Here is a 27,202-nt window from a genome sequence, read left to right as displayed (position 1 = left end):
AAGCTTACTGGGCCTATATCCTTTGCCCTTGGACTACCATTTTTATCCCCATCTAGAGAGTTAGTAACCCAACTCAATCCAATCTGTTTATCTCCTGCAGCAGACTTGGCATGCAGCCCATCGGCCCTTCCAGTCACCTCCTGGATGAAGATGCTCCATCATTGCAGGCCAATGGCACCTTGTCCCAGGAACTCCCAATCCATGTCCATGCCCTTCAGAAATAATGTATAAACCCTCCAAACTAGGTAAGAATCAAGGTCAAAATAGAACTTTTAGCTTGCTAATCAGAGTATCTTGTGGCATCCAGTCTTACTCCATCTTGTAATTCTAGAATTTGTAGAACTGTTGAACCAAATAACAGGAAGACACTCTACCGTCAGCTCTCAATTAGCTGCACCACTGGAGAGGAGCAGTGATGTGGTAGATTGAAAAAATTTGGTTCCATTTGGCTTTAGAATGCATTGATTTTTTTCAGTAGATTAACTTTTCTAATTATATTTTGCACAGCCTAATATTAACAGGCATTTGTATTCCCTGAGCACACATCTAACATTGAGAGTTGGGAGACGCAGGAGAGGCAGTCCAAAAATGTGGTGGTCTCAGGGAATGACAATGTTGTTATGGAAAATCCACACATGGATAATGAAGAGGGGACTAATTATAAAGTGCTCTGCAAATATTAAATCATAAGCAGGGAAGCCAAATTAGGAATTCTCTATGGACATGGGGACAGAGAGTAAAAAAGCTTATTCAAATTCTAAAAGGGACAGAAACTTTCAAGAATCATCTTTAGTGTTAACCGAGCCTGAATAGCAGGTTAGGAGGTGAGGAGGGTCAATGAGTTGCTGGGTGGTCTTTCAAATAAGAAAACCTCAAGCAATAAGACCAAAGTGTTTTAAAAGAGCGTTTAAAATGAATTTTATTGTTTGAACTTTACAAGTAGTCTTTAAAGGCTTCCAACAAGAACTCTGTTGCAAAACTCTAATAAATAGCTTGCCCCAAGTCCCCAAACAAAAGGTAAAACAAAATAAAAACTAAACTCAGAAGGATAAGCAAGACTTCAGAATGCTTGGATGTCAGCGATATTTCTCATTTACAAAGAGATATCAGGCAATGTACAATCTCCTTCATACAAGTCAAAGAGAGAAAGAGACAATCAGATCTTTACAAAGCACTCCGAAATCTTCCTATTTCCATGATAGAAATGTCACCAGAAAAAAAAAACCATGGGGAAACCACCATCATGAAAGAAAGTGTAGCATAAAATTCTGGGGGTGGGGGTGGGGGTTAGGGAAGGAGGAAAATCCATCCCACTTCTTTCCGGGATGGAGAAAGGAATGAGTTAAGACTACTTGGGGCAGCAACTTCTGAGTAGATGACACCAGGCTGCTGAATGTCCCCTTAGACCAGGATCGCCACTGAAGGGGCAGGTGTCAGTTTAGTGGCAATCATGAAGGCAAGAAACAAGGATACCAGGGGCTTCCCTGGGGTCCCTCAACATGGGTGGGCCCAGTGTCTCTGTGCTCTGCATGACTGAGGGCCTTGGAACAATGGCCAGGGGCCCAAGGCAGCTGCATCACTAGACAGGAAAATAGCACATCAGTCGTTTCTGCAGCAGAATCCTCTGGATGGCCACAAAGGGATGCAGAAAATGCCGTGCTGGAATGGCACACTGGGACATGCAGGTTTCAAAGCCCATTCTATTATCACAGCCATTGCTCCTCATAAGCAAGTAAGAAAATTCACAATATAACATTCACTTTTCCTAGTTACAAATACTGGTGAAGTCTTGCTTTGGAGAGAAGGGTTTATTAATATAGTCATTTTGAGTGAGCTAAAAATACAATTTTGCTACATTTTCATCTTTAAAAATCTCAAAAACTATACTTTTGACCAAAACGCATACAGATAAGATTTCACATGGAGGAATTCTGTAATCAATCAGTGTTTGGAGCCAGGAAGCTGTAGAGAGGCTGATTTGAATTTAGTGGGACCCACGTCAGCCAAACAAAAAGGACTCTAGCTCTGAGGAGTGCACAGCTCCTGGCACCATCTCCCTGGGGAAAGGAAGGAGGAGGAAGTGATGTCACAATGCAGGACTTACAAGGGGCATGGCCTGCAGGCACCATCTCCGCCTCTCTCCGCTTCACTGACTTGCTATAGTTAATGACCCCGGGTCCTCTGCAGGATGGGTACAGACAGCACTAGCTCATGCACAAGTCATTCCAGGGAGGTAGGCATTCTGCGAAAGCCCTTCCTCCCCAGGCATTTGAGGAACAAAGGTAAGGAAATGCCCCTCCCCACTCCCCAAAGAACTTTTAAAAACTTTATTTTCCCAGGAACAATGATGTTTGTCAGGATAACAGGGAAAGCTTGGGTTACCTGAAATAGATAAGAAAGAGCTGATGGAAATAGAGGCAGAGGGGCCGGGGGGGGGGGGGGGGGACCCTGGTCCTAGGCCCAGTTTCTTTTTAAATACATAACAGATAAAGATATTGTGCAAAAAAATAAAGACATTCACATTTTAGCAGTTAAACTTTTATTTTACTTTTTAAAATTTTTATTTACTTCATTTTTCTCTTTTCTACAAAAGGCAGATAATGATTGTTGATCTGCAATTGTTGTGTTGTGCACTCCCCAAAAGGGGGCGAAGTAGGGAGCTGGGGAGGGCGCGCTGAGGACGCTTTCAAAGGCATGACCAAGGGGCTTCCAGCCTCACAGAGAGCACTCCCTGTGGTCCTCTCTCCTCTCCGCCTCAGCCTGCCCTAGCTCATGTCGATGGTATTGAAGACCCATTCTGTGAACTTCTTCAGCTTGTCGGAGGCATTCTGGGACTCCTCCTGCAGCCTCAGGTTGTCCTCTCGCAAGTGCTGGACTTCTGCCTGGAGGTGGGCTTTGTCTTCCTTTTCCTGGGAGGTAGAGCAGAGCAGAAAGAACTGAGGGGGCGGATCCACCTCTCCCAGCTGCTGGAGGAGGAGCTATGGACCTGTTGGGACTCTTTGCCCATTTCCAGTCTTCAGTCCACCAGACAGCTGTCCACAGGGCCCGGTACTACTGGGCGTTAAGACAGTCTGACCCAGGAACAGGACTTCTAGAGAGATTCACTCCAGGTTTATTTTGGGATGTAAATACATTACTGTGTATTTTGATGTCTCTGTTAATTAGGGCTGTCTTAAATTTTAGACTATTGTTTTGGTGGCTGCTGTCTTAATACAATCAAGGCCACTCAAGCAACCAAATAACACTCGGTTCTCTTGATGTGAAAGCCCACATAACAAGGATGACATATGGGTCTGGGCCACTGACACATTATACAAAGGATGGGGAGGCCGGGAGACGGCTGGCTGAGGTTCCAGGGCTTTCACAAAAAAAGGGAACAACTTTTCTGTACATATGACAGTGAGGGCCTTCTTGCACCATGTGTGTCGGCAGGAACTGAGCTCCAAACAGCCCCTTAAACACATGTGTGTACTGAGAACAAAGGGAAAACACCCACATCTATACCATAACACGACAAACGGTTGTGTTACAGTTCAGGGGCAGGGTGCACAGACCGGGCAACCTGCTTTGAGAACAGCCATTTACCTTCTTCAGATCTTCCCGAAGCATCTTCAGCATTCCTTCCAGTTGGTCCACTTTAGAAGCCAGAGTGGGCGAGGAATCTTTACTGTTGGGAACAAGAAACAAAAGACCGCGTTGGCAGGAGCCCCCCTGGCTGGGTGTGTTTGGTCGTTTTTTAATGAGGCAGCTGTATTTGTAAAATGGTTTTCAACGTCAAATTACTCAGTATGGCAACCCCGTGTGCATATTCACCTTAAAAAAGAAAACGGTAACCTTAACAAACAATAATACAAGCGTGAACTACAGCCAATCCATAGCTCCCCTGTTAAAGATGCTGTATCTTTGTGACCAAAGAGTATAGGAGAGTAACAGAAAATGGTCTGTGTGGCAGCAAAAGAGGCACTTTCTGGGAGATACGATTGTCAAAACAATGAAGTGATTCCTATCTCTTCAGTGGCTTTGGGAAGAGGAGAGCTACTCCTCTGCGTGTGCATAGAGGGGAGGCCGGGGTTGACAGAGGCTCTACCTTAGGGCAACGGGAATAGGGCAGCTCTCTGGTTCCCCAGAAAATAAAGTCTGTGGCCACTCATCCAGTTGCAGTTAAGTTCTTGTGCTGACGTCTTAAAAACTAGTCTAAATATCTTTAAATATTTTAAAAGTAAGACGGCACATTTCAAAGCTTGTCAGTCCAACTTTAACATCTTAAAGTTCTTTGCTATTAGGATCAGCAAATGATAAGGCCCATAATTTTCTTCTTATTTATCTTCCTCCCATTTTATTTGAGAGGAATTAATGCCATGCAAGTGAAGTACCAAAAGAAAGGGGCACTGGAGGATGAGAAGGTCACCCAACTAGCTGGACAGATCACAGCCAGGCAAGGGCTGAAGCCCCTCATCAGCAACTCTTCCCCCACTCTCCTCTACCTGAATTTAAACTGTGGAAAGATCCCGAGTGAGTTCCAGCTGGGCACACACCTCAGAGTCACACAACCGAGAATCAAAAGCCTCCCATTCGGATCATATGCAGCTGCCTCCCTCCAGGGGTCAGAGGGGAAGAGGTAATGACTCAGAATTTTTGGAATCATGGAATAAAAGGTATTCCTTACTTTAAAAGTCAAAGTTCAAGGTAGAATTCCTGACCTAAGATGAGCTGTGTTGACATCTTCTGCTGATTCTAGATCTACAACAAGCCCCAAAGGCAAAACTCACAGTGGCACGGAGTGTCACAAGGCTGTAAATAAATGAAATAATAACGACCTCCAAACTTCTAAGACAGGCCAATTAATTAAAAGCTGACAATGAATGGATTCTAAAAGGGAAGTGGTCAGCTGCAATCTACGGCCACACACTATGGTACAACAAGCAGGCTGGATGTGGGTGGGTTGAAGGCCAAAGATGTGGTAGAAAAGGTGGTGCTGAACAGAAGCACTGAGGCTGGGGGCAGCCTCCACGAGCCGAGTCCACTGCCCCAGCTCCTGGAGAGCAGACGCAGCCACTGCAGGCTGTCAGGACTGAAGCAACTCGCAGGAGCCTATGTTGACTTCTGAAGGTTTTCAAAATGAATTCTGGATCTGTGTGTGCACTGATAATTTTTTAAAACATATTTAATGCCATTTGCATTTGTTCATCCACATTGAACAAAGACAAGAGCCAATTCTCACCCTCATCTTAGGAGTCCACAAAGATGTAAGAACTGTTCAACAATCCTTTCTCAGGAAAATGGATTTTGCTCACTCAGACTTCTCTTTGTGGGAGGCCTCATCCTAAGAAGGTAGATTTGGGGCTCTCCCCTCGACTGCAATTCTTTAAAATGTTCTCAACAGCCAAACTCACTGCTACTCTCCTGCCCCAGGTGTCCCAATGACAAGAGAGGATGCAGCCTCTGTGCGTTACACTCATAACAAATGACCCCTTAGTCTTACACTTTCTCCACGAAGAGCGTTTTGTTGCAGACCTGCTCAGAAGTCTTCACCCACAAGTCCCGTAGGATATGTGTGCAATCTACACCAACCTCACTTTTCCTGCTATTGTCTGTTTCTGCCCAAGTTTTATAGATATCCGGATTCTTACTAATCCTTGAAAGGTTTTAAGAGGAGAGATTTCAAATTGATGAAATTATTCCGCATCAAGGAGTGCTTACTACGTGTTCCACGGCTGCCTGCTGCCATGCTTTAATATGTAGGAATAGTACCCGCTTATCCAACAACGACACCACCTGAAACTGAGGGCAAGATGGAAGCGAGCCACCGCACAGTTAAACAGAAGTCAGAGTCCATACTATTAACTCATAAGAAAACTCTCTGGCCTCAGTTATTGCCTCTTTCTTTTTATTTTACATACAATCTTAACTCTCCTGGTGACCCAGCTTTTGAACAGAGTTGATCTGAAGCATGTCAGGAGCCGTTCAGATGCCAGGCACATTTACGAGCATGACCAACTGACAGCTGGGGAAGACACTCAAAATCCAGACCCAAGGGTTGAACACTCAGGAATCTGGGGATATTTAGTGCAAACAACTTCTCTAACCTTGCCTAATAAGCCTGAAGCTATAACTGTATCATGGCATTAAATATAGTGAACATTCATAATTATGACGAAGTCATCACGAACAGTTTAATCGTGTTTACAGTATTTGGTTACAAAGTGTTCTAACTAGAATGTGAAGTGCCGGCCCCGTGGTGATGAGCTTCATTCAGCTACTCTGTGTGGCTTCCGTCTCCTCTTCCCCACATCTGCGGTCACTAGCGGAGGTGACGCATAGTGCAGAGTGGCGCCCTTGCCACTGGGTGACCAACCTGCTATAAGACTTCATCTGGGCCAGAGCCTGGTCCTCAAGCTGGTCACTGCTGGATGCAGCACTCAAAGGGCGATGGTTTTCATCACTAGCAGCAAAGAACGAGGCTCTCTGGACTGGGAAGAAGATAAGAAAGCTCTCAGTATTTTGGAACCACATCCTGGGCCCTACCTCTCAGAAGTCAACAAATGGCCTCCATGGACAGTCTGATCTAATCAATGCACAGGAAGGCGTCGGAAACCTTCTCTCTCAACCTGCACAGGAAAAAGACACTATTGTTTCAGCTGTAAGACGACAGTAGCATTGTAATTTCTCATTAAAAATAGTTGCTGTGAATCAATTTCTATTCCTGCTTTTCCTCAGCTCATCAAAGTAGCATTCAACTAACTGTTTCCCTGGAAACAGGCCTTGTGCCAAATTTCCAGACCAAGGCTTTCCACTCAGCGATGATATCAAAGGCATTAAAGGGCTAGTAGGAAGCCTCTTGCCAGTTCTTGAAGCGCGTTCTCCACAAGACACTGGTCATCTTGGTGGGCTTTGTCTCAGGTTCACATCACCTGTGTTTCAAAATGTACCAACTCACAGCTTGAGCCAAGAAAACAAAATCAAACTTTAAAAAAATCTTCCACAAAAAAACAAAACTTCTACCATTTGATATGAAGGAGAGTGACCAGAAAATTGAAATTTAAATCAAGTTAATAACGGGGAATTGCCATTGCCTAAAATGGGGGTTCGTCGTTGACTACTCCAGGGTTGCCCGACTTCTGAATTCTGTGCTCTAGTCCATTCCCCCCGAAAACTGGGGCCTCACTGAATAGCAACTTTCAATTATTCTAAGGAAGAGCGATAAAAACAGAAACCAATCATCTGCTATCATCATCATTTTACAAAGAACATTTTAGCACTAGAAAATGTGGAATGATAATCTTAGAATACAGTCTATTTAAAAAAAAAAAAAGCCGTATGACAACCTCGTGTCGACACAGACAGCATTACTTTCAGTTTTTGACGTGTCAGCAGAGCAAGTCAGCACCAGCGTAGGGCCTGCTCTAGAAACCACTGGCTTAATGCAAGCACACAGCTGGTGGGCTGGCACAGGAACAAGGCAGACAGAAAACGTGCCACCACACACAGGAGATGAACGAGCAGGGCAAAGGGAGCGCCCAGCATTTGTCGGCACTGGGGCAGGGCCAAGCTGGACAAGCATCCTGGCAGATCCAACTGTGCGTTTAGCAATGATGTCTCTACGACGTGATGAAAGACTCTCTGGGTACATGTTCCTTTCAGTCGAGCGACAGCTGGGATTCTCCTCTCTGCCCCCCACACACGGGGAGGCAAGGCATCCAAGGGATGAGCTCCTGTGCAGAGGAGAAACTAGGTCCACCTGACCAACGCAGATGATGTGCGCCCGCGGAGCGCTCAGTAACCGTCAGCTCAACTGGTTTCTGGCCGGGCCGGTGAAGCGTGTGTCAGAGAAGCCAAGAGCCCGGGGACTTGCACAGAGCACTGACTGCCCACACCTCAGCATGGCCCTGCCAGGGTCTGGGCTGTCCTGCCTGGACCTTCCCTGGACTCACCCTCATAGGCCTTGGCGGCGTCCACCAAGTTGGACCAATCCAAATCGGCGGCAGCATCGGGCAGGGGCATCAGGCCAGGGTCGGGCATGGGCGGCCTGCGGGTCTCCTGGACGTCGGTGAGGGAGCTGTCCGAGGCCGAGAACTCTCCTGCAGGAGGGGACGAGGGATAAGACACTTCTTACAGGAGACCCACTCTAGGTCTTACCCACTTCCTGTTACCACAATAGATGTGTAAGTCTTTCGTGACCTGGAATCAGTTTCTACTCTCACAGGCCATTTGTGGCCATTCTACAGCCCAGCTGAACTAGGAACTGGCTTCCTCCAGTCTCAATTCATTTTTTGACAACCGCTCACTATTGCATTTCTAATGGAGCGAGTCATGGAATAGTTAGTTTTGCACCGAGGCAATAGGCCTGCTTTTGTGGGAGCCATCTGTCCACAGTGGGACCCTGGGCAGCTCCAGCGTCTTGTTCTTCCTCACAGAGTCACGAGATTCAGGCTTATTTTTATCTGCAATGAACCTGGGATCTGACCCACCCTCCCTGTGGACTCCGTGTCCCTGGGACTGGTGAGGGACAGATGCACCCCTGGCCCACATCTGTCCCGTGTCCCGGGGATGGCCCACTGGTTTCCGCAGTTGGACGTAACCAGGGTGGTGTGAGGACCATGAGAGAGCATGTGGGACGCTGGGCTACCCAGACGGAAGAACGCAGGAGGGTGATGTGAGGACCGGGGGAGACATCCTTCTCCTCCCCGAGGACACAGGAAGCCAGTCCTAGGATCAGTTCTGGAGTACAGCACTCCAGCATCCGAGCCCCTTCTATGGTGACAATTTTTTCAATACAAATATTAAACTACTCTAACAGCTAACCTTTGCTTAGCCCGGGGCAGGGAGGAACGGGTGCCATGAGCCACTCTGTGCCATCTGAGGGCACGCTGCTACTGCTCAAGCTCATGTAGGCAGAGAACAGAGAGGGCAGGTTGGGGCCAGGGCAACACAGCTCATGAAATGTAAATGCTCTCGGGAGGGCAGAGTCTGGGACGGAAACAATGGCAGAGTGTGCACTTGCACAAGAACGGCCGCTCTCAGGATGTGACTGTGACACTAAAATCCACGCAAACCCAGAGCTAAAAGTGAAGCTTTCAGTTAAAATCTATAAACGACTCCAGAAATACCTGTTTACAAGGAGTTAAAAGTTTGGAGAATTATGATAGCCTGGTAAACCAGAGTATATTTAGTGCTTGTTTTCCCTTTCAAATTACATAAAGAACTGCTCTGAAGTGCAGCTGCTAGTTATTAATGTGCTTAAAATTAGCAAAATTAGGAGTAAATGGAAATCAACAAATACTGCCAGATATTAAATGCTCAGTTCTATTTAAGCTTGCTCCCACCAAGGGTAAGTAGGTGGGACAGACAATTCTGTGTGTCACTCACCATCCTTCTGCCCTTTTATCTACAGGCCCCCAAATTTCCATATGGGAAAAAAGGAGTCGCCCCTCCCCAATGCCCAAACACATTTCAGTGGTATTGACACCAAACGGGCTGGGGCTGTGGGACCAGCCCAAAAGGAGTGCTCAGTGTAGCACATGCATCACACGCTGCTGCCTGCCTTCCAGGAAAGCAAGAAGAGGTGACGGGAAGGCGCTCAGAGAGGGCAGCTCATTCCCTCCCTTCCTCGGAGCCTGGCCTTTAACTCCAGGCTTCCTTGGCTGGACATGACCGTGTGTGGGATTTCTAGGCTGCTCTCTTAGAGTATAAGCTTCGAGAAGACAGAGCCTACTTTGACATGCCACATGCAGACAAGCCTTCACAAACGGTTTGTACTTATTGCTGCAAAGGTGGGGAAAAAAAAAGTGTAGGGAAGTGAGAAAAGCATTCAAGGCAGACAGGGAATTGTAGGCAAAAGGGTCAGGGGAGAGTGGTCCCAAGGTTGGGACCATTAGGTCGCTACGAGGACTTTTCTAGAGTCTGGATGATAGGAAGTGGTCATTTTATGTGTCACCTTTGGTTCACTGGGGGTGACCTGTTGGAACAAAGGGAAACCAGATTCAAGCTGCAGTCAGACTTGGGGGAGGGAGCCGGGGAAGTGGTCCTGATCCCTGAGTGCTGGTGAGTGACGGGGAGAGAGGTGAGGGGACCGTGTAGGGGAGCAGTGGGCAGGATGGAGATGGTGGAGGAACATATGTGAGAGTAGGGTGAGAGCTCAAGAATGATGCAGGGAGAAGCAAACTAGGAAAGCAGGAGACTTAAAGAAAATGCTGCTCCAGAGAAGCAGCAGAAGGAAAAGAAATGTGGGTATGAGCGGACACAGAATTCCCAGAAGGAAAAACGGCAGACGGAATGTGGGGTTACAGCCATACGTTTAATAAACAAGTACGAAGACAAGTTCGGTAACAGGTATCTGCTGGGACGAGTCACAGTGGGGAGGGGAGGGGCAGAACCCTGGAAGGGAGCTGGACAGAGGAAACAGGAAAAGAACAAATTTAAAGTCATAGTCCCAGAATATGGCCCTTAATAAAACTGGGATCTAGTTAGGTCAAAGAGCAGATAAGGTATTTATGAACCAAAGGCAAGAACATGGAGGTATCCCATCATTAGTACTCCTTTTCCTAAAATAACGCTTGCTTACTGGATGAAAAAGAGTCAATAAATGAATGGCTGACACCACCAGCAATATCCTCACAGCCTAGGAAAGACAGGGAAAAAACGGTGAGTCTGAGTTCTTATTGTGGCTGGAGGGAGCCAGTGGACACAAGTCTTGAAGAAATAACTAATCTGGGGTTAGCCAAATTTACCCAACCCTAATAGGAGCTGGGGTGTTTGGTAAAAATACTAATTCCCAGCCTATACCTTTGTATTCAAATTCAGCAGGTCTTGGGTAAGGTCTGGGAAACTGTGTTTTTAACAAGCATCTCAGAGGGGAGCTTTGACATGCAGCTGGTGCCCTGGTGGTTGAGGCTGCCTCCTAGGGATGCCCCTCGATTGCCTGGCTCTGGTGGCCAGGTGAGCTTGTGTCCCTGGGTCCTATGGGACTATAACAATTGGAGAGACACTTCTTGGCAGGTGCTACCATCCCAAGGACACTGCACAGACAGCAGACTGAAGCAAACCTGTCTTTTTGTGAAAGAAGCCTATCGGCTTGTTCTGGAGCTTTGGCCGAGGGGCAGGCTTCAGGTTTGGTACACGACTAGGGTCCTATGGAGATGCTCTCAGGGAACAGAGGCCAGTGGACATCATCTTTATGCTCTCCCTCTACTTTGGTCCAGCTTGCCCTGGTATCTCCCAGAAAGGAGTTTATACACTCATCTGGTACCCTGATATTTGGGACTGCTGCCCAGGGGACAACTCTAGATCACCAGGCTCTGGTGGCCAGTGGGGCTTATATGTGCATTACACAGGATGGTATATATTTACATGCTTTAAAAGCTGCTGCCAGAGGGTCTGGTTTCAAACTAGCCTGAATCTAGGTGCTGACTGAGATCCTCTCCTTTGGGACAATGAGGACTTAGTACACCCTCAACTACTGGAAGCTGTTAAAAATAAAGCAGGCTCTTGGACAATCACAAAGGTTTGACGGACAACCAAGAGCTACGGCAGGGTTGAATGACGAGGTTCATCTCCTACAGGAGGTCACCCTTTTAAGACTGGGAGAGGTGGCTGTTTTATCTAAAGCATGGAAACTAATATAGAATGTCAAGGAAAATGAAGATAGAAAGGAATGCATTCCAAACAAAAGAACAAGATAAAATTTCAAAAACAGACCTTAATGAAATGGAGATAAGTGATTTACTTGGTAAAGAGTCCAAAATAATGGTCATAGAGATGCTCACCAAGCTTGGGAGAAGAATGGATGAACAAAGTGAGAACTTCAACAAAGAGACAGAAAATATAAAAAAGTACCAAATAGAAGTCACAGAGATGAAATACAACAACTGAACTGAAAAATACCAAAGAGCAGACTAGATAAAGCAGAAGAAATGATCACTGAACTCAAAGACAGGACAGTGGAACTCACCCAATCAGGGCAGCAAAAAGAAAAAATGAAAAAGAGTGAAGATAGCTTAAGGGACTAATGGGACCACATCAAACAGACCAATATTCACGTTACAGGGGTCCTAGAAGGAGAAGAGAGAAAGAAAGGGGCTGAAAACGGCCCTAAACTGAGGAAGGAAACAGACATCCAGATCCAGGAAGTCCAGAGAATTCCAAATAAAATGAATCCAAAGAAACCCACACCAAGACAGATTATAATTAAAATGTCAAAAGTTAAGGACAGGGCCAGCCCCAGTGGCCTAGTGGTTAAGTTGGGCATGCTGTGCTTTGGTGGCCCAGGTTCAGTTCCTGGACTTGGACCTACACCACCTGTCAGTGGCCATACTGCAGCAGCGGCTCACGTACAAAAGAAAGAGGACGATTGGCAGTGGATGTTAGCTCAGGGCAAATCTCTCTCAATAAAAAAAACAAAACAAACAAAAAAGACAAGGAAAGAATCTTAAAGCAGCAAGAAAAAAACAACTTGTTACATACAAGGAACCCCCATAAGACTATCAGCATATTTTTCATCAGAAACTCTGCAGGCCAGAAGGGAGTGGCACAATGTATTCAAAGTGCTCACAGAAAAAAACTGCCAACCAAGAATACTGTAACCAGCATGCTGTCACTCAGAATTGAAGGAGAGAAAAGGAGTTTTCCAGATAAGCAAAAGCTAAAAGGAGTTCAACACAACTAGACTGGCCTTACAAGAAATATTAAAGGGACTCCTTTAAGCTGAAAAGAAAGGGTGCTAATTAGTAACAAGAAAATATGAAAGCATAAATTTCACTGGAAAAGGTAAATATATAGTAAAGGTGGTAGATTAATCACTTATAAGGCTTATGAAGGTTAAAAGACAAAAGTAGGAAAAATCACTACAATAATTAGTTAAGAAATAGAAAGATATAAATTGTGACATAAAAAATATAAAATGTTGGAGGGAGAGTAAAAATGTAGAGCTTTAGAATGCATTTAAAGTTGAGTTGTTAATAACTGAAAATAGACTATTATAAACATAAGTTGTTATATATAAGCCCCATGGTAACCACAAAGCAAAAACCTACAGCAGATACACAAAAGAGAAAGAGAAAGGAACCTAAGCATACCACTACAGAAAGTCATCAAACCACAAAGGAAGAGAACAAGAGAAGAAAAAAGGAAGAGAAGAATTACAAAATAGCCAGAAACAATTAACAAAATGCGAATAGGTACACGCCTATCAATACTTTAATGTAAATGGACTAAATTTTCCGATCAAAAGACACAGAGTGGCTCAATGTATACAAAAACAAGACCCATCTATATGCTGCCGACAAAAGACTCACTTCAGATGTAAGGACACACACAGACTGAAGGTGAAGGGATGGAAAAAGATATTCCATGCAAATGGAAACCAAAAGAAAGCAGGGCTAGCTATGCTTATATCAGACAAAATAGGCTGTAATAAAAGACAGAGAAGGACATTACATAATCATAAAGGATTCAATCCAATAAAAGGATATAACATTTGTAAATATTTATGCACCCAACACAGAAACACCTAAATAGATAAAGCAAATATTAAAGACCTAAAGGGAGAAATAGACGGCAATACAATAATAGTAATGGACTTTAACACCCTTCTTTCATCAATGGATAGATGATGCAGAAGGAAAATCAATAAGAAAACATTGGCCTTTAATGACTCATTAGCCAGACGGACTTAAAAGATACAGAACATTCCATCCAAAAGCAATACAAAACATTCTTCTCAAGTACACATGAAACACTGTCCAGGAAAGATCATATGTTAGACCACGAAAAAAGTCTTAATAAATTTAAGAAGACTGAAATCATATATGGTATAAAACTTGAAATTAATTACAAGAAGAAAAGTGGAAAATTTACCAATATGTGGAGATTAAATAACATGCTACTAAACAACCAATAGGTCAAAGAAGAAATCAAAAAATATCTTGAGAGAAATGAAAATGGAAATACAATATGTCAAAACTTATGGGATGCAGCAAAAGCATTTCTAATAGGGAAGTTCATAGCAATAAATGCCTATATCAAGTAACAAGAAAGATCTCAAATAACCTAACTTTACACCTCGAAAAAAAAAACAACAAAACTTTATACCACAAAAAAACACAAAACCTCAAAGTTAGAAGGAAGGAAATAAGGATCAGAATGGAAATAAATGAAATAGACACTAAAAAGACAATAGAGGGCCAGCCCAGTAGCACAGTGGTTAAGTTCACACGCTCCGCTTCAGTGGCCCAGGGTTCACCGGTTTGAATCCTGGGAACGGACCTATGCGCTGCTTATCAAGCCATGCTGTGGCAGGCGTCCCACATATAAAATAGAGGAAGATGGGCACAGATGCTAACTCAGGGCCTATCTTCCTCAGCAAAAAGAGGATTGGCAGCAGATGTTAGCTCAGGGCTAATTTTCCTAAAAAAAAAAAAAAGACAAAGATGATCAATGAAATGAAGAGCTGATTCTTTGAAAAGATCAATAAAACTGACAAAACTTTTGGTAGATTGACCAAGAAAAAAAGAAGACTCAAATAAATAAAATCAGAAATGAAAGAGATGTTATACCTGATACCACAGAAATAGAAAGAGGATCATAAGAGACCACTATGAACAATTATGTGTCAACAAATTGGATAACCTAGAAGAAATGGATAAATTCCTAGAAAGATATAGTCTCCCAAGACTCATGAATCATGAATAGAAAATCTGAACAGACCGATTACTTGTAAGGAGACTGAATCAGTAGGCCAGGACCAGAGGGCTTCACTGGTGAATTCTGCCAAACATTCAAAGAAGAATCAATACTAATGCTTCTCAAACTCTCCCAAAAAACAGAAGTGGAGGGAACACTTCCAAACTCATTTTACAAGACTAGCATTAGCCTGATACCAGAACTAGACAGGGATGCCACAAGAAAAAAAAAATTACAGGCCAACATCCCTGATAAATATAGATGTGAAAATTTTGAACAAAACATTAGCAGATTGAATTCAACAATACATTAAAATGATCATACACCATGATCAAGTGGGATTTATTCCAGAGATGCAAGGATGGTTCAACATCCACAGATCAATCGATGTGATACACCAGATTAGCAAAATGAAAAAAAACCCTATATAACTCTCTCAAAAGATGCAGTAAAAGCATATGACAAAATTCAACATCCATTTATAATGAAAACTCTCAACAAAGTGGGTATGGGGGAACATATCTCAACATAATAACGGCCGTATATGACAAGCCCATAGTTAACATCATACTTACTTGTAAAAAGCTAAAAGCTTTTTCTTTAATGTCAGGAACAAGACAAGGAAGTCCACTCTCACCACTTTATTCAACACAGTATTGAATTCCCAGCCAGTGTAATTAGACAAGAAAAAGAAATAAAAGGCACCCAAATCAAAAAGGAAGAAGTAAAACTCACAATGTGCAGATGACATAATATTATATGAAAGAACCCTAGAGACTCCACCAAAAAACTTAGAATAAATGAATCAGTAAAGTTTCAGGATACAAAATCAATAAGCAAAAATCTGTTGCATTTCTATACACTAATAACAAATTATTGGAAGAGAAATTAAGAAAACAATCCCACTCACAATTGCATCAAAATAATAAAATACCTAGGAATAAATTTAACAAAGGTGAAGACTGGTACATTGAAAACTATGACACTGATGGAAGAAACTGAAGAAGACCCAAATAAATGGAAAAATCTTCTTAGCTCATGGATTATAAGAATTAATATTGCTAAAATGTCCATACTACCCAAAGCAATCTACAGATTCAATGCAATCTCTATCAAAATTCCAATGGCATTTTTCACAGAAATAGAACAAACAATCCTAAAATTTGTATGGAACCACCATAGACCCCGAATAGCCAAAGCAATGTCAGGAAAGAACAAAGCTGGAAGCATCACACTTTCTGATTTCAAACTATACTACAAAGCTAGAGTAATTAAAACATTGTGGTACCGGCATAAAAACAGACACACAGATCAATGGAACAGAATAGAGAGTCCAGAAATTAACCCACAAATATATGGTCAATTAATTTACAACAAAGGAGCCAAGAATATACATGATGGGGAAAGGATCGTTTCTTCAATAAACTGTACATCTGAAACTAATATAATGTTATATGTCAATTATACCTCGATAAGAAAAAAGAAAAGAAAAAAAACAAGCATCCCAGATGACTCTTATGGTCTGGTGAGGTTGAATGTCTGTACCCTGTGGTCACATGTGTACCCTGTGGTCTGCAATTCCTGGTGAGAGGCTGAATGAGGGACGGGTTGATCTGAGTATACAAGCAGGCCTTCCTCCAGTGATCATTCTCTGAGCAAACTCAGTGGCAGCTGTTTCTGAGGACATGGCCATCAGCAGCAGAGCTGTTTGGCTGCAGCTGAAAGCAAACTTACCATGCAGCGACTTCATCCCCAAGGTGTAAGAAGGCCTCCGCAGTGGAAGAGACTTGGGGAGAGAAGGGTAGGTGCTGCTGAAGAGGACATCGTTGGGCAGGGCTTGGTCCAGAAGCGAAGCCCTTGAGGTGAAAAAGTGCTCCCTCTGGCCACTGTAAATGCTCTCATCTGACAGCGTCCTGTGCAAGGCCCGCCTCGAGGTCGGGGTGGTAGGGAAAGGGGACTGAGGAGAGGAGAGCGCCTGGAACTGAAAAACAGCATCGAGACAACAGAAAGTCAATTTTCTGGGTCACACACCCAAGACCTAGGTTGGGGGAAGGGTAGGTTAACGAAATTGCTGCTCTCAGACACATCCTGCAAATCCAGAAGCCCGACAAGGAAGCCTTGAGCTCCGCCATCCGTCTACATCTTTAGGAGCTAAAATGGGAGATCCCGGTGAGCACCTCCTCAGAGCCCAGCGTGCTTCCTGTGGCCTATTAGCGCTCGGTTCACAACTCAGATATATGAGTAAGTGAATTCATCAACATCATGTCATGGTTAAGAACAAGACGAGGATCAAATCTGAATTTTATTTGAATCCTGTGTCACTGACCAAATCATGTAATCTCTCTGAGCCCAACTCCCCATCTATGACATGGGGGCACAATACCTCTCAGGATTATTATGAGGATTAAATGAAACACTGGACTAATCACAAAAGCTTGTATCAGTGGTATTACGAAATAATGTTATGGTCCCCAGGGGAACAGCCAGCGTCAGGAAGGTCTCCTCAGAAACTTGTCAAGTGATGACATGGTTGCTGGGCAACAGAGCATTTGATCATCATGACGTATTAACTCAAATAATAGGTGGCTCTTAACATTAACAACTAAGATTATGTTTAATGAGTTTTGGAGATAATTTACTTTTTGAGATGGATTTCCATTCATGAAATAAAAATTGGGAAGTCAGCTTTATAAATGACAAACATTTATTTAGTTATACCCAACAAAAGTTCCAGCTAGCTGTATCTCTTGTTGATGTCTTTTGCCTTTGTGACTCGATTTGATTTTCCTTGAGATTTTTCTGCAAAAAGCCAGCTTCTGAGAATCTCATTCACTGAGAAAGGACAGACGCATTAACAGTATGTAAATATTGTTATTTAAATATTTAAATATCCAGCTTCCAAGAGTATTTGATCTGTTAACAACAACACTATCTGTATTCAGTTCCTTTCAGACTGCTGTTCACCTTGGAGGGGAGAAGAATGTGGGGAACAGGTGAAGATGTGAGGAGGAGGGCTGAGTCACTGCTGGCAGAAAGCCACCAGGGGCCTTTCCATGACACCCTGCAGGCGGCATAGAGAGAATGGTACAGCAATGGCTCCATGTAGGAGGCTGGGAATACAGAGTTGGCGCTCAGGTTCATTCATGTGCTCTGAGTCCAATGCCACTTCCGTCCAACAAGCCAAGGGTTAATCAAGTCAAAGCTGCTCACAATGTGGTGTGCATGGCTGCTGCATAAACATGAAAAAATGATTAATCAAATGCATTGTAAATGAGCCCCAGGTGTAGCCAATTGTGTAAAGATGGTGTTCACTTCTTAAAATTCATGATGAGTTAAACCCAAGGTATGTATGTGCCGCCTGGAAAACTAAGCTGCTGTGACAAATGCTTTGTGAGTCTCTAAGTGGAGGGAACTTGGTATAGAAACGACGATTTCTCTTCTCGCTTTACAGAGAAGAGTGGGTCTTAGAGAGGGTAAACGGCTTGCTAATTGTATTTAAAAAAAAAAAAATAATAAAACCACATCATCACTCCTCCATCCGCAAGGTTTGAGGACTACCTCATCAGGCTCCCGCCTGCCAGGCCAGAGCTCAGAGCTCTATGTTCTCACTCTGCTCTCAATCCCTGTGAGGACCTCTGGGTTCAGCTGAAGGATTTCCTTTCCCGGTGAGTCTCCCCACCCCGATGGTTTGACAGGAGAGAGATTTTCCACCACTTCTAGCTTCAGCCTCTTTGGGAAATATTAGTATACTCCAGGGCAATAAACAGCCACCTTGAAGAGATCCTTTGAGCACTGTGCTTTATTAGAAGTTGTAACATCCTGCATTAAAGGCGGGCAGGGTGGGAGATGGAAGAAAGCAATCTGCCTAGATGCTTCCCACCGATAAAAAAGTAGCAGGACCTAGTCTTGTCCAAACACGTTGGGATGACCCCTCACCCCATCCCCATTCAATCCCAGTATTAAAGGTGTGCACACCTATCCAGTGCCCAAGAGCGCCCTCTGCCTTCCTTGCAGGTGACACCTGAGACTGGAGAGCGGCACTGCCCGCTGCTGCCAGCTCCCGAGAAAGAACCACAGTGGAGTCAATGGCAGACTCAGAAGGGATTTTAGAGAGCATCAGGCCAGAGGGTTTCAAATTACGCTCCAAGGAGCCCTAAGAGTTCCTCACAGCACCCCTGCTTGGGGAGGGGAGATGTTCAGGTGGCACCCAGGACCCCATGACATGTACCTCTTCTATCAGAGAAATTCTGCTTTCTCAGTTCTACATAGTGGGCTGCCTTGTATAATTTTATTTGAAAAAAGGGTTCCTGAGCTTTAAAATGTTTTGGGCACCACTACTCTACTCTGGTCCTCTATTTCAAAGCCAACATACAAGGTGGAGACGAGGCATCTTGCTCCAGGTCAGTCTCCTGTTCTCTCAGTCTTTCCAGTCGTCCTGGCTATCCGTGAAATGGGGTACCTGCACTTGCAATAACCGAGTATCAGCTCTTCCTAAACACCAGAGCTGCCTAAGCCTTTTCCTTTGGCGTACACCCGAGAGTGTTGGCCAGAACGCAGGATAACGGCTTGCACTGTTGTCTGTTCACGTGCCACTGCTGCCCTCAGGGAAAATCAGGTTATCCCATCTTTGTCTGCCAATGACGTTTCTTAGAATGTTACAGCTCTGCCATTTTCCTTGAGGTAGGGGCCCTGCAGCCACCACCTCTCAGCTACAGCCTGCCCTGCAGAGTGCTGCCCCGTCCTGCAGCAGACATCTCACTCTGCTGGCAAACAAGCCTGGGAGTGACCCTGTCATTTGATATTAACGATCGCCTGTAGATAGCACTTGCTATCCAAGAAAGCCACTGTGGTGTGAGTGGGTTCCAAGTATCACAGCCCAAAGCTGGCCACTCCTGTTCCCCAAAGCCTGATGTAGAGGCCTGGAGCCTGGAGCCAGGCGGGGCCTGGAAGACTTCTCCAGGGCATGCTGGCCTTCCTGACACAGCAGAGCCAGGTTATTCAGACGATGAATCTCAGAAGACACACAGAGCTACTTAGCTGAACTCACCAGAAACCAAACCCGGTCAAAAAGGATGAGACCAGAGAGAAAACAGAGCATATTTCCAGCTCTTGCTTCCAGCCTTTACAGTAATAGTTCAGCCAGCAGAAGCTCTTTCTTTGCAGAGGGTCTATAATATAGTCACAACATAAAGAAAGTGCACCCCTGTTTCAAATAGGAATGTTAAAGTAATTCACTTTGGAAATAAAAGCCAAGACCTGGAAGAAAGGCAAAACAGACATTTGCTTTCAATTATTTCCAGTGCATGAGTAAATGAAAAGAATGAAAGCTCGAAGCTTGCCCCTTTCCAAAAATGTTAAACTAAGAATTGAAGGAAAGATTCCTTTCAGGGCAAGTCTTATTTTCCTCTAACCTTAAAGGAAAAATCTGGAATTATTTTTATTTTGAAACTGGTACTTAAACATTTTAATACACCTCTTTGGGTTTGGATGAATAAAGAAGTTTTAAGCACCATCTTTGGCGAGGTTGCTAAGGAAACCATTTGTACCCTGGGTGATGAGTCGGAACTGTTGAGTGTTGGCCTATAAAACAGAAATTACAGAAATCGAGAATGGCAAATCTTTAAAATGATTTACGATGTTAATATATTTATGTAATAAATCATTTGTTTCTCAGCAAACCTCCAGAATGGTCTCTGGAGTTTAATTTCTGTAAATGTTGATTTTTAAGTTTAGGAGGTATATCTGACCTATCTGGAGGCAAACACATGGGTGTGCACAGACAGAGAGGCATGTACATGTGCACACACACTAGAATGGTGAGGAGAAAGCCTGAACGGGATAAGACCACACAGCTCATCCAGTTGGGCACGCCTCTCACCCTCTGAACACAGTTTAAGGATGGTGAGTGGTTAAGGAAATATTTTAGCTTCCATTTTCAATCAACTCTCAAAGTTGTTCTTAAGCTTTCTAGTCACTTCAAACAGACTACAAATTGTTTAATCAAGAACCTAGAGAACAGAAAGTGTCAAAGTTTGCCACTGTGACCTTCCCAGGGGTGGACTCCCTTCTCCTGGGGCTGACCAATACCCCGCGGACAGAAATACTTTATGCTCAGAGTGAAATACCTTTCGGCCCCGCTCAACAAACACCAGCTCCGAGTCCTGGGAGTGTGAGACTGCATACTTCAGGGGACAAGACTTTAGAGGACAAGGAGAGGAGAGTCTTAAGCAGACTTCAGGGGTCTCCCAAGCTGAGGTGAACAGAACAAACCCTTCCAGGTGGTCATGCAAAGGTCTGGCCACTGCCACACAAACACAGATTCTGAGTAAGTGCAAGGGACCTGATGGGGAGGGGGGCTGGGTTTAGAGAAGGCATTTACAGTCTGGAATTCTGAGGGAAGTGGAGAGAAGGCTTTATGAAGTAGTCTAGAAAGTTCTAACGGGAAATGTGTAGACTTAGTTTGCTAGAATGAAGAGGTGGCTTTCGGGGGATGGGGGAGAGGAGAGTGAGTGTCCCTCAGGCAGTTTCTCCGAGTGACTGAAGAGCACACAATGTGTAGCTAGGAGGTTTGCCTGGCCAGGTTCAGGGGGCAGAGGGAAGGCCAGAGCGCAGGATACTGTGGGCACAGAGGGCAGGAAGTGAATTGGGGGCTACCTGTGGGAGGACGGAGACCCTCAGGACAAAAGGCACTACAGTCCTTTTAGACAGAAAATTTTCCGTCTGACAAGGGAGCCACAGGTGTGTCTGCAGAGTTTTGAGAAGCAATGTTATGTGAGTAATAATGTCCAAGAAAGAGTGTAGCTTGTGTACTGTGAGTAGGGCACACTGGAAGAAGAAAAGGCTATGGGGCAGGGACAGGTTAACATAAACCCAGACCGAAGAGACGTGGCGGCAGGGACAGAACATTTGGAAAACACTGTGAACCAATTATTGGGAAGACTGGGTGATGGCGGGAAGTGGGCTCCAATGAGGAGGAATTGGGCACCAACCCTTCCTGGAGGGTGCGACTACGGCGGGCGGCCCTGCCCCGCCCGGCCTCTCTCTAACTGCTGTTTACCCCAAGCTCTGTCCTGTACCTTAAAGTTCTTCTGAGATTCGGAAGTTGGGCTTTCAAGGTCGATGAGTTTCTTGAGATCCTCCTCAATAGTGGACTTGGAGGCCGGCTTGGGCGATGCCCGGAGGTCCCTGGTTGAGGCACGCAGCCTGGTGTGGGCTATTTCATTGCCATCACTCTGATGACGCCTTGAAAGGAAGGGAAGAGATGGTAGACACTAAGTTGACAAGGTTGATTCAAGGGCACGATGGGTTCTGAAGGAGGTAAGTCAAAGGAGAAATATTAAAGGAGAGAAAAGGAGAATTCTGTTCAATTACATTCCAATCTATTGGACAAAAGCTTGTTAAAGAAACAAAACCAAGGGGAAACACAAAATAAAAAGTCTGATGAATAAATCCCTCTTTTACAGGAAGCTATTAGCTCTACTAAGCCAAAATTAGCAACAGACTTATTAATAAAGACCACAGGGTACGAATCCCAAATGCAGCCTTTGTACAAACAAAAACAAAATAATTGAATGAATCATTTATTTTTTTTACTGTACTTGGTCAAAAAGTCCTTTATATTCAGGGGTAGTCACTTACTTTCTAATATTCTCTCTGGTGCCTCGGGGCCCAGTTAAGAACTATGTGGGGAGGCTGGGATTAGCATCATCAAAGGGACGAGTGTGGGCTTAGCACCAGAGGGTCAAAGTTTGTTCTTCAGACAAAGAGAACAGACATGTTCTCTTTCCCAGGAGATCTAAGGATCTCAAATCCGAATGTTTTGCAATACGTTTTTAAAGAATGAGGTGGAGAAATAATTTAAGAACAGTTTTGCTTAGAAAAAAAATAATAATTTCCCTACCAAACCAACCCCTTCCCAACCCCAAGCCTGGCCTCCTCTGTTGTGGGAAATTGCCCCAACCTGTTCATTCTCTGTCATATTAAAAGCAAACCACCCAGCAAGAGAAGCAAAAGAATTCTTACTTTCTTGTATCCATGAATCCCACGGAGTTTATGGTTCCTTCCGGTTTTTTCCACCCAATCAGGTATTTGCTAGTAGCGCCCTGGCGGGGGTAGAAAGTCCTAGGACCCGATGAAGAGGAGGAGGAGGAGGAGAAGGAAGGTGCAAGTTGCGAGGAGCTGGCAGGATGAAGCTCTTCCTTAGGTGAACTTCGGGCACTGGTGAAGACAACTGGGCTGGCAGAGTGTCGGGAGCTCATGGTACTGAGGAGAAGCAAGACAAGGACAAGCGACGCAGGTCAACACGTCAGCTATAAAAGTGTCGTCCAGGATAGGGGTTACAGAGGGTTAAGGAACAAGGACTATTTCATAAAATATTCATGGGTATGGCTGGCTGGCTTTCCTTGCTTTCTCACTGTAATTTAAATGTCTGCTGTCAAAGTGAAAGACGGTCACAGGGGACTTAGTCTGCACTTTAACTCAAAAAGCAAAAATAGCCAAGACCATCAGGGACACGTTGACACACACTGGCACCACTGAAGCTTGTTACAGTGAAGTCTAGAAGAGGCAAGTGACCGGGGAAAGTCAGCAGCAAAAGGTCTAGTGGTCTCAACGGCTGTCTGTCTTGCCTTCCTCAGACCAAGGGGTCACGCGGACGCTTCCCAGGCCCAAGCTGAGGAGGGGAGAGGAGACTGGATCAGGCGCATAGCCCTCCACACACTCACATCCAAGGCCCAAGAGGCACACTGAGGTCTCCTTCCCACGGCATCTGGCATTAATATTGACTCTCTAAAAGGCTGGTGATCAGAATGAAACTGGACCACAACTTACACCATACACAAAAATCAACTCAAAATGGATTAAAGACTTGAACATAAGACCTGAAATCATAAAACTCCTAGAAGAAAACATAGCGGGTAAGCTCCTTGATGTAGGTCTTGGCAATGAGTTTTTGGATTTGACACTAAAAGCAAAGTCAACAAAAGCAAAAATAAACAAGTGAGACTACATCAAATTTAAAAGCTTCTACACAGCAAAGGAAACCATGAGCAAAATGAAAAGGCAACCTATGGAATGAGAGAATATTTGCAAATCATATACCTGATAAGGGATTAATATCCAAAATATATAAAGAACACATACAACTCAATGGAAAAGAAAACCAAACAATCCAATTAAAATACAGGCAGAGGATCTGAATGGACATTTTTCCAAAGACATACAGATACATGGCCAACAGGTGCATCAAAGGTGCTCTACATCATTAATCATCAGGAAAATGCAAATCAAAACCACACCGAGTATCACCACATACCTTAAAATAATTATTATCAAAAAAGACAAGAGATAACAAGTGTTGGCCAGGATGTAGAGAAAAGGGAACCCTTGTGCACTGTTGGTGGAAATGTGAATTGGTGCAACCACTATGGAAAACAGTACGGAAGTTCCTCAAAAAATTAAAAATAGAACTTCCATTTGATCTAGCAATTCCACTTTAGGGTATATATCCAAAGAAAACGAAATCACTATCTTGAAGAGATATGTGCAACCAAGTTCACTGCAGCATTATTTACTATAGTCAAGACATGGAAACACCTCAAGTGTCTACTGACAGATGAATGGATAAAGAAAACGTTATATAAATATAGATACACACACACACAATGGAATATTATTCAGCCATAAAAAAGAAGGAAATCTGGCCATTTGTGACAACATGGATAGACCCTTAGGGCATTATGCTAAGTGCAATAAGTCAGACAGAGAAAGACAAATACTGTATAATCACACTTATATGTAAAGTCTAGAAAAAACTCAAACTCATAGATAAAGAGAATAGATTGATGGTTGTCAGAGGTAGAAGTGGGTGAAATGGGTGAACATGGTCAAAGGTACTAACTTCCAAGTTATGAGATAAATAAGTCCTGGGAATGTAATGTACAGAATGATGACTAAAAATAAAAATAAAAAGCTAATCATCATCAATGTCTTTTAAACTCTGATTAAAGATTACAAAACTAAAGCCTACAGGACTTAAGGAGAGGGCTGTTCACTACACTTTTAAAACTCCGAAAGGCACAATTTTCAAAATTAGGAATGAGAGTTTATGTTGACCCCAAACCTAGAGGGCCTTTAACTGTAGGATTTCTACACTTCTTTCCCAGTGATCTCATAGGATCCAAGTTCCACCACATGACCCTGTGGAGTTCTCTGGCTTCAGCTGACTACAGCGGACTCTATTATCGAAGGTTTAGTTCACAGGATGTGGTCTCAAAGCATTCTTCAACAGTGTTTCCATTTGTCAAAAACTAATGGTGTTGATCTGAATAAAGCTTGGATTATTAGTTAATAATAATGCATCAATATTGATTCCTTAGCTATGACAAATGTACTATAGTAACATAAGACGATGACAACAGGGAAACCTGGGCGAGGGGTATATGGGAATTCTCTGTACTATCTCTGCAACTTTTCTGTATATTGAAAAGTCTTCTAAAATAAAAAAGTTTATTACAAAAAACTAAGCAAAAATCAAAATATGACAAGAAAACAAAACCCTAATGGTCCTGAGATAATACATACAGATGAAAATAAACACTGAACTCCCACCTCAAACTTTACATAAAAATCAATTCCAGGTGGATTGTATATTTAAACGTAGGCCTAAAGATTCTGGACTATACCATGGAAGAAGGGCTTTCTGATAGAGGTAGAGGTTTCTTTAATAGGATCAAAAGGAAGGACTGAATCACATTAAAATTAGGAACGTCTGTTCATAAAGACACAGAGTAGGAGAATATACGTCAAACATACATCCACCAATGGGTTCCTATCCAGAATATTTAACGAACTCCTAAAAATCAACCAGACAGACAACCCAATAGAAAAATGGCCAAAGATCTGAAAAGGAATTTCACAAAAGAGGCTATCTAAAAGACTAATAAACTCTGGTGCTCAACATCATCAGTTACCAGGTACATGCAAATTAAAGTCACAAAGAGGGACCTATTACCCACACACCAGAATGGCTAAAATTAAAAAGACCAACAATATTAAGTGCTAGAAAGGACGCGAAGCAACTAGAACCCTCATACACTGCTGGAGGGAGTGTTACTCATTACAGCCACTTTGGCAAACTGTTCAGTCTCCGTGAAAAGCTAAATGCATGGATATCCTATGAGGCAGCAATCCCACTCCCAGGTATATGCTCAAAACAAATGCAAACATATAGACCAAAGGACACACACACGAATCTGTAATATTCCTGAACTGGAAACACAACAAATGTTCATCAACAGTCGAGTGGATAAATGAGTTGTGGTGTGTTCTCACACATAAATATAATACAGCAATGAAAATAAACTAATGTTACCTGCAACACACAGATGAATCTCACCAACATAAGGCTGACTCAAAGACCCTAGACACAGAATAACACATATGGTATGATTCCATTTACATAAAGCCCCAAAATAGGCAAAGTGAGTCTATGGTTTTAGGATTCAGGATTATGTTTACCTTGGGAGGAGGTGGGAGTGACTGGGGAAGGCATGTGGGAGAGAGGGCAGCTGGATGCTGGGAAAGTTCCAAATCTTGATCTGGGTATAATTACATGGGTATGTTCACTGTGCAAGTTCATTCCATTGTACACTCACGACCTGTGCCTTTTCTTTATGCACGCTATACTTTAATGAAAACACACCCACAAAAATAAAGCAAAAGTAGATGACCTGAAAGGAGAAGTCCTTATCGGTCTGCAAAGCTCTGCAACAGACTGGAGAGAGCAGGTGAGGTATGGGGGCGGAGGGGGCACAGACAGGACACAGAAAGGGGATCTGGAGGGTTTTCCACACTAATTGGGCCTTACTACTTCAGACCAAATATAACCACCTCCTTTATTTTTGTAACTAAGAAGGAGGAACTGGGCGCAAACTTTACCAGAAAATATAATAATAATAAAATGACTAGCCATACTCTAATCCCTCTAACAAATTTTTTCCCCAAGATTTTTCTAGCTAGAGAGGAGGTGAAGGAAAAAATCCCTCATAAAACCTCAAAGGGCAACCGAAATGTAAAAGCAATTTAATTTCATTTAGTTTTTACCTCTTGATAAATATCTCATTTGTTTGCTTTTAAAATTAAGAAAAGGGAATGCAAAGGTCTTCCCTAAGTGCAGTATATTAAATCAGTAAGAACAAAATAAGAGTAAACCTCTGTTATGGAAAAGAGACTACCAGAGGAAAGCTGAACCAAAAGAAAAAAGGAAGCAGGGAAAGACATATAAAGAGGTGGAGGGCCGGCCCCGTGGCTGAGTGGTTAAGTTCACATGCTCAGCTTCTGCGGCCCGGGGTTCGCCGGTTCAGACTTTGGGTGAGGACATGGCACCGCTCATCAAGCCATGCTGTGGTGCATCCCACACCGAGAAACTAGAATGACCTACAACTGGAATATACAACTATGTACTGGGGCTTTGGGGAGAAAAAAAAAAAGAGGAAGATTGGCAACAGATGTTAGCTCAGGGCCAATC

General features: G+C 43.6%; 1 protein-coding gene across 3 annotated transcripts in view; it reads right to left on the bottom strand.

Moving 5' to 3' along the window:
- Positions 1-2,481: 2,481 nt before the first annotated feature.
- SIPA1L1 (signal induced proliferation associated 1 like 1) overlaps positions 2,482-27,202 on the bottom strand; it is a 358,565-nt gene continuing 333,844 nt past the window's right edge. For 2 of the 3 annotated variants that reach the window (XM_046647143.1, XM_046647144.1), the window contains 7 exons: positions 22,699-22,938; positions 21,753-21,918; positions 16,411-16,657; positions 7,932-8,078; positions 6,356-6,470; positions 3,586-3,667; positions 2,483-2,909 (listed from right to left, as the gene is read on the bottom strand). In XM_046647143.1, the coding sequence (XP_046503099.1) occupies positions 2,766-2,909; positions 3,586-3,667; positions 6,356-6,470; positions 7,932-8,078; positions 16,411-16,657; positions 21,753-21,918; positions 22,699-22,938 (1,141 nt within the window). In that variant the 3' untranslated portion in view covers positions 2,483-2,765. Of the gene's footprint in view, positions 2,910-3,585; positions 3,668-6,355; positions 6,471-7,931; positions 8,079-16,410; positions 16,658-21,752; positions 21,919-22,698; positions 22,939-27,202 lie in introns of all 3 variants that reach the window. The other variant, XM_046647145.1, reaches the window with a different exon arrangement.

The sequence above is a fragment of the Equus quagga genome, chromosome 20, assembly GCF_021613505.1.
Source record: "Equus quagga isolate Etosha38 chromosome 20, UCLA_HA_Equagga_1.0, whole genome shotgun sequence".
In the NCBI taxonomy this organism is placed as follows: domain Eukaryota; kingdom Metazoa; phylum Chordata; class Mammalia; order Perissodactyla; family Equidae; genus Equus; species Equus quagga.
This window is presented reverse-complemented; position numbering and strand designations above follow the sequence as displayed.